Source organism: Aedes albopictus, chromosome 2, assembly GCF_035046485.1.
Source record: "Aedes albopictus strain Foshan chromosome 2, AalbF5, whole genome shotgun sequence".
NCBI classification, from domain to species: Eukaryota; Metazoa; Arthropoda; class Insecta; order Diptera; family Culicidae; genus Aedes; species Aedes albopictus.
In genome coordinates, this window is record NC_085137.1 from 418,693,893 (window position 1) to 418,706,187 (window position 12,295).

Consider the following 12,295-nt stretch of genomic DNA (forward strand, 5'->3'; position numbering starts at 1 on the left):
AGACATTCGTTAAACCCCCTTTCCATTTTTATGGGGATAACCACTACTAAACCCCCAAACGCTACCCCCAAGAGCCGGAATTTGAGGATTAACTTTTCAGTACAAACTGCTTAAAGAAGATTTTTTTCGGCTACGCCGCTATTTTTAAGCTACGACTCAGATTGAATGTACATGGCATCATTGTTTACGAAATGTGAGTGTCAAATAAAAAAAAAAGTATCAATGATCGACGAACACTGTATCCAAATAACTCGGTTTCATTTATTTAATTCATATGTTTTCTAAAAAAACATTGGGCCCCAGATTGTTTGACGATTCCTTAAGAGGGTTGCCAACTGAAAAAGGTTGGGAACCCCTGCTCTAGGGATTGCTCTTGGAATTCCAGAGGCATTCTTCCAAGAGTTCCTCCAGGGATTCCTCCATGATTTCATTCAGCGACTCTTTCAGGAATACCTTCAAGAATTTAAACAGGAATTATACCCGAAATTCTTTTGGAAATTCCTCTCCAGGAATTCCTTCAGAAATTCCTCCGGAATTGATGCACCAGGGATCCCTTCAGAAATTATTACGGCAATTTCTCCAGGAATTTTTCCAAGAAATCCTTCCGAAATTCTCCCAGGAATTCCTCCTCAAATTTATTCTGGAATTATTCCAGGTATTCCTCCATGCATTCCTCCAGGAGGTTTGCCTGAAGTTCCTTTTAGCATTCCTCCAGGATTTCATTCATTCATTTGTCCAGGGAATCGTTCAGGAATTCCACCAAGAATTTCTTCAAGAATTCCATTAGCAATTTTCCTGGGATTTCTCCAAGAATTCTTCCAGGGTTTCGTCCAGAAATTTATCCAGGAATCCTCCAGTAATTCCTCTAGATTCCTCCAGGGTTTCCTGCTGATAGGGCTTCCTCTGGAAATTCATGCGGGAATTCCTCTAAGAGGAATTTCCAGAGGAATTGCTAGAGACATTCCTGGAGGAATTCCTGGTAGAAATTCTTGGTAGAATTCCTGGAGGAATTCCTGGTAAAATTCCTGGAGAAATTCCTTGAGGAATACCTGGAGGAATTACCGGAAGAATAACAGGAGGAAACTTGGAGGAGAAATTCCTGGAGGAACTCCAGCAGGGGTTATTGGAGGAATCCCAGCAGAAGTTCTTGGTGGAATTCCACCATGAGTTCTTGGAGGAATTCCAGTAGGAGTTCTTAGATGAATTCCAGCAGAAGTTCTTGGTGGAATTCCTGGAGGAGTTGTTAGAGGAATTCCTGGAGGATTTCTTGGAGGAATTCCTCCGGAATTCTTCCAAGGATAGTTCCACGGAATTTCTCCAGAATTTCCTCCTGAGTTTACTACAGAAATTGCTTCAGGGAGTCCTCCAGGAATTCCTCCAGGGATTCTCCAGAATTTTCTCTAAGTACTTCTCCAGGAATTGCTCACATGATTTCTCCAAAAATTTCTCAAGGGGTTCCTACTAGAATTCCTGTACGGAATCCTCCAGGAATTCATCCAGGAATTCCTTCAGGATTTCTTGCAGGTTTTGCTCCAAGAATTCAACCAGAGATATATCTAGGGATTGCTCCGGGAATTCTTCTGGAGGTCCCACTTAGAATTCCTCAGGTATTGCTCCAGGGATTTGTAGTAGCGGGTAGTCGATAGTTAAATTAATATTGAGCATTGGAAATTATATATATACATCATGTTGGCTAATTGATTGCATTAAAATACAAACAAGAAGAGCAGACACAAAATTATTCACACAATATGAATATTTGGCAACACGGCAGATTCATAACGCAAAATGTTGCGTTAGCCAAGAAACGCAAAGGCTTGTCGAAGCGTCGGTCGATCCCCTGCTTCCGTAAAGGACGCGAGAGGCTTTGAGCGTCATTCTGTGTACTACTTTTGGACGAACAGCACGTAGACAATTTTGCAAGCAGCTAGCAGCGTTGGCCGTGGCGTATTTTCGATTATTGCGAACACTACATGGCGGAGCCGGTAGGTAAGTAATATGTGAATACGAAAGTGAAAATAAAAGTTTAAGGTGAGAATATCAACCGCTTTGGACATTTTGAGTTATCATGGAGTTTACGCGATGGAAAAAAATGTGAGTGATGAGGGTATACCGAAACATAAGAGAAACAAAATGGCGCCTTGATTTTACGGGATTACTGATAGATTGGAGGTGGGTTTTGGTAGAGTACGGCTAAAATAGTGAATTGTACGGAAAAGAGCGACGTTCATTTTGAACGGCAGTGATTGAAAACATAAATAGTGTAATTAATTGAGAAAAATAATATACCAAAATTGATGTGCTAAGAGAATGTGATAATGTTAACCGCTTATTGTTTTTTTAGTGTTTGTATGAAAGAGAGAGCACTGGTAGACCACCAAACATCACACAAACATAACCATACACATGCTAGAGAGAGTTTCATATAAAATACACAGAAAGTAGTGATAATTATGGAATAGAACAACGTTACATGATACATACAAATGTGCGTGAGCGGTCTCGGCCTCAGCACACCATCCGAAATTTTGCAGTCGGTAAAGTGGAAAAAATAACTTTGTGTTCGAGCGGTCTCGGTCTCGACACGCCCTTGGCAAAAAAAAAAAAAAAAAAAAAAACGGAAATTAATGTGTTCGAGCGGTATCGGTCTCGACACACCACCGACACATATTCAAAGAAAAAAAAAATGTTTGAGCGGTCTCGGTCTCAAAACACACAGTACGTCAGCAGTAAGTTGTAAACCAATGTGTCCGAGCGGTTTCGGTCTCGACATACCATCTATACCTAAAAAAAATGTGTTCGAGCGGTCTCGGTCTCAACACACGAACTGATAACAGTCAATAAATAAATTAAAGAATTACTAAAGTATTATGTTTGCAACGGAGAATATAATATTGTTTTTCGTTTGTTTGTAACTTTCAGATAAAGCAATGAGTACGAAAGCGAAAAAGAAAGTTTACAGTAAGAAAGACTTAACACAGCGACTGCCAATTGAAAATGTGTCGGCACAAGAACAAGCGGTAGTAGAGAAGAAGCAGAAAAAACGATATAGGATGAAAGACCTCACTCAAGAATTAGCAACCGAAAGGGCAAGAAACGCTCGCCTTATGGCAGAACTCGAACAAAGCCAACGCTTGAACGATGAACTCATGGCACTCCATGCCGAGGGAAACGCGACTGTGGACGGAATGGAAGATAACAGACCCCCCGATAACGCAGACGAAGCAGCACTATCTAATCGTTGGGATGATGCACGCGAAAGGAGAGAATCCGATTACGAGAGGGAAAATCGATTTGGCGATGCTCATAGCACGATAACCGATGCGCTCGTGGGAGGACACCGATCCCAAGCTGCCTGGAATACTTCGGAAGACGGTACAAGATCGGAATTCACGCGTGAAAATCGAGTGGGCGGGGCTCGCAGACAGGTACCAGCCCAGAATCTGGAAGATAACGATCCCCAAGATGATAACGGTATCGCAGAAACAGCAGAAGCATCTAATCCATGGAACGCTACAGGCGAGGCTGTAGGCGAAAGAAGAGAATCCGACTACGAGAGAGAGAGACGACTTGGTGACGCTCGTGGTACGATATCCGCGGCGCTTGTGGAAGGACGAATGCACCAAGCTGCCTGGAATACTTCAGGACAAGGAACAAGATCTGAATTCACGCGGGAAAATCGATTGAGCGACGCTCGCAGACAGGTACAAGTACAGAATGCGAAGGATATCAGTCGCCCCGATGGCTATGGTATCGCAGGAGAAGCAGAAATATCTAATTCATGGGACGCTGCAGGCGAAGGAAGAAGATCCGACGTCGAGAGTGGAAGTCCATTTGGCGATACTCGCAGGATGACACCCGGTGGGATCGTGGAAACACGCAGAAATCAAAATGACGGAAATACTTCAGGAAACGGAACAGGATCTGAGTTTGGACGTGAGAATCGCCTTTGCAGCACGCGTAGAATAGGCCCAAACGTGGAAGAATCCAGGCTGTATACATCTATTAATCAACTCTCGATTGCTTCACTGAGCGTTCCGGAGTGTAAGCCTGCAGAAGATGGTGAAATACATCGCCATTCGTTCGAAGCGTGGAAGGACTTATTGTCTGACTCAATGATACTAGCAGGAATCGAAGACGAGTTCACAAAATACACCGTTTTCAAAGTCAAAGCCGGAGCACGCCTCCTTGAAATATTCAAAAATACGAAATCTTCCAGTAATGATCCAGACGTCGTTCGTTCTCCATTCGCCAACGCGATGGCACGGCTGAAATCCTATTTTGGGTCGGGGTCGGATGTAATGCTAATGAGGCGAAAGTTGGCATTGTTGACCCAAAAGCCAGGTGAGTCAGATCTGTCATACATAACTAGAGTTGGATCGATGGCACACCTCTGCGATTTCGATGACACGAAGGAATTTGAGCAGATCGTAGCTACCGTCGCCGAACATGCTACAAATCGTGAGGTTCGTACTGTTGCACTGAAGATGCTAAGTCGCAACCAGTCTTTTACGGATCTAATAGACAAAGTCCGCGAAATTGAAGCAATCAAACTCAATGAGGAGTTTGTGCGTAAGAAGTACCAGAAGGCCGAGTCAAACATGGTTGCATCAGTAAGCGCATCAACTACAAGGTCGTTCAGAAATCCAGCAGGACAACTCCAGCAAAGAAGCTTCCAAAATTATGGCAACCGTCCTTTGAGGGGTGCTTTTCGCGCTCCAAGAGGAAGACAATCTAACGTCGGAAGTGGTCCGTATCTTCATCCTTCACGTGAACCAAAATGCTGGAGGTGCAACAGCGTATATCACGACGCCAGCGTCTGCAGTCACCAAGACAAAACGTGCATCTTCTGTGGCCGCCGAGGTCATATTCGACGAGCCTGCCGCTCTCGTGCAAGGGAGATGGGGACAATGCAATCCACTAGAGAACCAGTTGGCAGTACTCCACCGACGATAGCTGCCATTGATGAAGCGAACGACGACTCGAAGCCGGTTGAGCCAGTAAGTGTACCGACTGAATTTTAATTATTTCCATAAAGCATCTTTGAATACCTAAAAAAAAAAAAAGAAAAAAAAAAGATTAACATAATTTCATAGCACAGTTGAAATGGAATACTATTCATTAATGTTTACCGTGTGCGCACCTAACTTTGCGCAGGTCCAAACTTTGCGCATTTTTGTGAAATAACGAAACAAATAACTAAATGTCAACATATTCACCAGTTTAATCATTGCACTAGCATTGTGTAAACATAAACATTATTTGACAAATATTTAATGTCCATAAAATGTTTGTTTATGTTGAATAATAAACAAAAAATACACAAAAATGTCAAAATTTGCCTCGCCTTAACACGGTTGCCAAGAAGTAACTCTACTAAAAATCAACATTTTCCTCGATAAAACTGTGCAACGATGATTATTTTGCAGTTAATTGACAAAAAAGGTGATATTCTAGTAAAATCAATCACAGTTCGTAAGAATTTTTTCAATTTAATTAGTAAATAGTGGTGCGCAATGTTTGGAACCATTATTTGCACTGTGTTCCTAATTTTTGCGCACTTGCAGTAAATGCTTGTTGAACGTGAATACATGACTTATGAACCATTTAAATATTATGTAACACCAGTACTGATAATTTCAGGCCTGCCTCTCCGCCATGTAGCAAATTTTGTATAGAAATTAGTAGAAAATTGTATGAACCGTAGCACTATGGCAGGCACTCTCCATCTGTCTACAATGAGACGTGATTTGTGAACAGTCCTTCATTTGGATTTTCCGGCGGTCAATGTTAGGGACGATTCAAATATGACGTCCACCATTTTTAAGAGTTTTAGAACCCCCTCTTCCCCTGGGCCACCCCGTCACGCTTCACAGTATACCTAATACATGGCATATCACACTTTCTCAGACAACCCCAGTCCCCTCCCCCCCAAAGATGGACGTCATGTTTAAATGACCCCTTATTGTTCCTATCCGTAACGGTCACTTCATTTATCAGGAAGCTTTTACCTTTGATCTTTAGCCACAGGCAACAACCCCTCATGAAGTTTGGATTGTTCACACGGTAAGTGCCTAGTACGAACCGCAGACGAAATCAAGAACTCCGGAAGCCTCCGTTCCCCCTCCCTCGTAGGACAAAATATTTCAACAAAGATCAATTAAGGGCACACTACCTGATCTGAATAACTTTAGTTTAATGGGCAAACATTAAATAATAGCATTTTTGATTACTTTTTTGGGCAATTCATAGCATGCGCAAAGTTAGGCACACTATGCGCAAAGTTAGGAACAATCGAAGATTTTGTGCGCAAAGTTAGGAACAAGGCAATGAAATAGTTTTTCTATTTTAAGTATTTTTTGGTTAATATTATGATTTTTTTTATATTGCAGACTCAAAGAAGGATCATTAGTCTATCGTATGAGCATGTTGTTCATGATATATTTTGTTTGTTTGTATTTTTTATAACGACTAGAAATTTGATTTTTCTTAACTGCGCAAAGTTTGGTGCATACACGGTATATGAAAACAGAGTCACTAAAAGAGAAGAATCAAATAAATCACTAGAGTAAATCTACAATTTTACAGATGAAGCCAGCACGCTCGCATGCGGTGGCGAACGTCACAAAGATGGTATCCGAACACCCTAGTATATCAACACAGAACGCACAACTCGTGAATGATGCCAAGGTAATCATAATTGTGTTAATTTATATATATATATATGTTAAAAAAAAAAAAATCACACAAATAGGTGAACACGACGTTGAATACGGTAAGAATTGCATCCGAGCGTTCTCAATGCAAGGCCCGAACCGTTTCCGTCCACCTTGAAAAGAAACCGCAGGAGGCACAACTTTTTGTAAACGAGATGAAGGTATGGAAACTGTCTTGCCTAAGTTGACCTATTTGTAACAAGATTTTATATGAACAGATCAGCACACCAGAAGTTTCGGACGTGATGGCGATTGTACCCGAGTGTTCCAGAAATACAGTGCAGACAAATAAGAGTCAGAAAGAGCCAGCTGGTACGAGCGTGCTAAAGGTCGCTTTTACCAGCGCTGAATTCCAGCTCACAACAAAAGATGATGCCATCATTGCAGCACAAGTGTCTGGAATGCCTTGCACTTTCATGATAGACTCCGGTGCGCAGGTAAATACTTTTACAGAAAGTATGTTCTTGGCACTAACGGCAAATGCAGGCTACAGTAGTGGTGTTCTCAACGTCCAGCATAAGTCAGACAAGTCCCTCAAAGCCTATGCAACGAAAGACAGCATTGAAGTCTTGGCAACTTTTCATGCTCCTCTTTATATTTCCGACGATAGACCAACTTGCGTAGAGAAATTCTATGTAGTGAAAGAAAATCGAGCATTGATTGGAAGAACTACAGCATCACGATATAGCATTCTGTTACTGGGTCTGCAAGTTCCAGTGAAACTGCAAGCAGAGTCCGCGTTTCAAGGATCGCCGTACGCTGGAGAAATTGCAACAGTTTTGGAAGGAATATTCCCGAAATTCAACGTACCGCCGGTCAAGATCTATTACGACACGTCAAGGCCACCATGCAGGAACGTATTCACTAACATACCACTGGCAGTTAAACCCTTGGTTGAAGAAAGACTCCGTAATCTGGTGGCTGCGGACATAATCGAAAGAGTGGTCGATGGTATGGACACATCATTTTGTTCATCCATGCTAGTAGTCCCTAAAGGTAAGGACGATATACGTCTTGTTATAGATTTACGAGGACCAAACCGTTATATCCATCGTACCCCGTTCCCGATGCCAACGCTGGAAAAGATACTTGCCGAGCTACATGGAGCTAAGTGGTTTTCCACGATAGACCTATCGAATGCATTCTTTCATATTGAATTGCACAAAGACTCGCGCCATCTGACTAATTTTTACACAGAGTTGGGAATGTACCGCTGTGTAAGACTCCCATTCGGTCTTTGCAATGCACCTGATCTATTTCAGGAAACATTGCAACGAACAGTGTTGGCTGGATGTGATGGTTGCAAAAATTTTTTGGACGATGTACTGGTGTTCGGTAGAACTAAGGCGGAACATGACGCCAATCTTGCAAAGGTACTAGCTTGTCTTTCTAACCATAACGTGAGACTAAACCAGGATAAATGTGTCTTCGGAAGCCAGACAGTCAAGTTCATCGGATTCCAACTTACGCCGGATGGCTGGCAAGTTGAAGGAGAAAAAATTCAAGCGATAAAGAACTTTCGACGACCGACTAATTGCGCGGAAGTCAAAAGCTTCTTGGGGTTAATCACATTTGTCGATCGTTTCATCATACACCGAGCATCTAAATCTGAAAACTTGCGAGAGCTAGCCAATTCGGAGAAATTTTACTGGACCGCTCAGGAAGAGGATGAGTTCAACATTCTGAAAGGCGAGGCCCTTGACTCAATAAAACGGCTCGGCTACTATAGTCTGACTGATCGTATAGAGCTATACGTGGACGCTTCACCGGTAGGGCTAGGAGCAGTACTAATCCAAATCGACGAAAATGAAGTTCCAAGGATAATAGCCTGCGCATCAAAAGCTTTGACTGATTCTGAAAAACGATACCCACAGACCCAAAAAGAGGCTCTTGCAGTGGTTTGGGGCGTCGAGCGGTTCTCCTACTATTTGCTGACAAGACCGTTCACAATACGGACAGACGCAGAGGCAATACAGTACATTTTCAACGCCAATCACCGTTTGGGGAAGCGGGCTGTTTCTCGGGCAGAGAGCTGGGCTTTGCGCCTACAGCCTTACGACTATGACATACAAAGAGTACCAGGAAACCAAAATGTTGCCGATGCATTGTCTCGTCTAATACCAGAGACTCAAGAATCGATCCCGTTCGATTCAGATGCCGAAAACCATTACCTTTATTCTCTGGACACAGGTAATATGACTATAACCTGGGATCAAATAGAAGAAGTATCTGAAAACGACAGCGAACTGATATCCGTGAGGGAAGCGATGATGTCAAACAAATGGCCAATTGATCTGCGAGCATACGAAGCCCAAAAACGTGATATGCATTGCCTAGGCTCATTGGTTTTCAAAGATAACAGAGTAGTCCTACCCTATTCTTTGCGAAACAAAGCACTGGATTCAGCTCATGGTGGTCACGTTGGGGAGGTAGCCATGAAGAGGGTGATGCGCGAATTCTTCTGGTGGCCGCGAATGTCCGGTGAAGTTGCTCGCTTCGTTAAGAATTGTGAAACATGTGCTCAACTCTCTAGACGCAACCCACCCATACCTCTACGATCACGAGAACTACCAGATGGACCGTGGCAAAATCTGCAGGTGGATTTCTTAACGGTTCCATCCTTTGGATCTGGAGAGTTCCTGGTGGTGACTGATACATACTCACGATATTTGTATGTTGTGGAAATGCGGACGACAGATGCCAACTCTACAAATTCAGCCTTAAACGACGTTTTCCGGATGTGGGGCCACCCATGCGTTATACAAAGCGACAATGGGCCACCTTTCCAAAGTGCTAAGTTCATCTCATATTGGGAAGATAGGGGAGTGAAGGTGCGTAAATCAGTTCCCCTCAGCCCACAAAGCAACGGAGCAGTGGAGCGCCAAAACCCTGGAATTATTAAGGCCCTGTCAGCATCTAAACTGGATGGGTCAAATTGGCGTCAAGCGTTACAGCAATATGTGCACAGACACAACACCTTGATTCCACATTCCCGACTACAGGTCACCCCTTTTGAATTAATGGTTGGGTGGAAGTATAGGGGCAACTTCCCTGGCTTGTGGGAAAATTCTGATGCGAAGGAACTTGATCGGGCGGAGATCAAAGAACGAGATGCGGAGACTAAGCTGGCTTCAAAACAGTACGCTGATCATGTGCGAGGTGCCAAAGAGAGTGATATCGTCACTGGTGATACCGTTCTATTGGCCCAACAGAAAAGGGGTAAAACGGACCCCAATTTCTCCTCCGAACGTTATGAGGTCATTGCTAGAGACGGAGCCAAAGTCGTGGTGATGTCTGCAGCAGGAATTCAATACACCAGAAACGTCCAAGATGTTAGACTGGCACCTGGTCCGGCCGAGATTGCTGTTTCGAATTCGACCAACTTAGCAGCAGCAGGAGCAGCAGATCCGGAACTTGATTCAGCTCTACATGAACATCCAGACAACACCAGAACTCTTCGCCAACGGGGAAGCTTGAAGCGACCGGCCAGGTTTGATGACGACTTTGTATATCGCGTTTTTTACTAAAACGGTAGGTAGCAACACACTGTAAAACAATTAAAACTTTTAAAATGCATTTATATTTGAATGTTTCAGAATGCGTCGGAGTATTTGAAGCGAAAAACTTACCAAACTCTTTGATTTCTCCTTTTGGTGTGATTTTGTTTTAAAACGAACGAGCAGGAACAGTAAACATTGGAATGTCAAGTTTCGTTGAATTTTCGTGTGCATCGCGGATAATCCGCGTGCGGGATAATCGATGATGATGTAAATAATCAGTAATTGGATAATGAAATCAGTGCACCGAACCAAAACGGTACTTTGTTTTAACAAGATACAATAAATAATAAAATAAGGTAAAAAAAAAAAAAAAATAATAATAAAAATAAACGTTTCAAAAATTTCAATGAGTTTGTTTATTTGAACATGGCAAATAAAACAATTAAGGCAAACGGTTCTGTTAGATGTGTTTCTGTGGCGTTTTATTTATCATTGGGTAATAGGTAAATAAGATTTGATTGTTGGTAGGTTTAACGCATGGCGGAATGAATTTTGAATTATGCGTTGTACTGTATCGTTAATCAACAGTAGTTACATCATACTATATTAGGGTGAATGTACCTATAATGATCCACTTCAATCTAAAATAATAACTTTTAGTAATCAATAATTGAATAATGAACGTTGCGATGAACTATAGAATTGTGGTTTATTTGTTACTTCACTTTTGAAAAAAAAGGAGTTTTTTTTCAGAATCTTGTTCAGAATCAACATTTGTCATTTCGGCAAACTTTTTTCGGCAAAGTTTTTAAATATTATTTAAACATAGTAAAAACATGGTTTGGTGTCATGATACTGCATTTAAGTTTATTTATTTGTTTATTCATGATTAAAAAATTATGTAATTAAAAAAAAAAAAAACAATTAAATCCTATAAAATATACAAGCCTTAGAAGAGTACAGACGAGAGCGAATGTAGTAGCGGGTAGTCGATAGTTAAATTAATATTGAGCATTGGAAATTATATATATACATCATGTTGGCTAATTGATTGCATTAAAATACAAACAAGAAGAGCAGACACAAAATTATTCACACAATATGAATATTTGGCAACACGGCAGATTCATAACGCAAAATGTTGCGTTAGCCAAGAAACGCAAAGGCTTGTCGAAGCGTCGGTCGATCCCCTGCTTCCGTAAAGGACGCGAGAGGCTTTGAGCGTCATTCTGTGTACTACTTTTGGACGAACAGCACGTAGACAATTTTGCAAGCAGCTAGCAGCGTTGGCCGTGGCGTATTTTCGATTATTGCGAACACTACAGGATTCTCCAGAATTTTCTCTAAGTACTTCTTCAGGAATTGCTCACATGATTTCTCCAAAAATTTCTCAAGGGGTTCCTACTAGAATTTCTGTACGGAATCCTCCAGGAATTCATCCAGGAATTCCTTCAGGATTTCTTGCTGGTTTTGCTCCAAGAATTCAACCAGAGATATATCTAGGGATTGCTCCGGGAATTCTTCTGGAGGTCCCACTTAGAATTCCTCAGGTATTGCTCCAGGCATTCGTCCTGGAATTTCTCCAGGGGTGCCTCAAGGAAATCCTCTAGTTATTCCTTCAGAAATTTCTTCAAAGATTACTCCAAAAATTCTCCATCAATTTTTCCAGGAGATTCTCCTGGCAAACTTTCGGAAATTCTACCATCAATCTCTGCAGAGATTTCGGCAGGAATTTGTCCAGAAGTTTCTCCAGGATTTTCTCCAGGGGTTCCTCTAGGAATCGATCTGGGATTTCTAAAGGAATTCCTCCAGGGATTTCTCCAAAAATTCCTTCAGGACTTCTTCCAGAAATTTGTCTACGAATTCCTCAAGAGATTTCTTCAGACATTTTTCCTGGGATTCCTCCCATAATTGCTCTAAGGATTCCTTCAGATATGCTTTCAGAAACTCCTCCAGGGATTCTTGCAGGGTTTACTCCAGGCATCCTCTAGGGAATTCTCCTGGAATCCCTCCAGAGATAGCTCCGGGAGTTCTTTCAGGGATTGCTCCAGGAATTCCTGTAGTAATTCCTTCAGAAAT

The 12,295-nt window shown here is 42.1% G+C and overlaps 1 protein-coding gene across 1 annotated transcript; it reads left to right on the top strand.

Annotated features, from left to right (window-relative positions):
- Nucleotides 1–1,636: 1,636 nt before the first annotated feature.
- LOC134288498 (uncharacterized) lies at nucleotides 1,637–5,125 on the top strand. Its single transcript, XM_062853536.1, has 2 exons — nucleotides 1,637–1,989; nucleotides 2,923–5,125. Exons 1-2 carry the CDS (start codon nucleotides 1,974–1,976, stop codon nucleotides 5,022–5,024), a joined length of 2,118 nt encoding a protein of 705 aa, XP_062709520.1. The 5' UTR covers nucleotides 1,637–1,973; the 3' UTR covers nucleotides 5,025–5,125.
- Nucleotides 5,126–12,295: the final 7,170 nt, after the last annotated feature.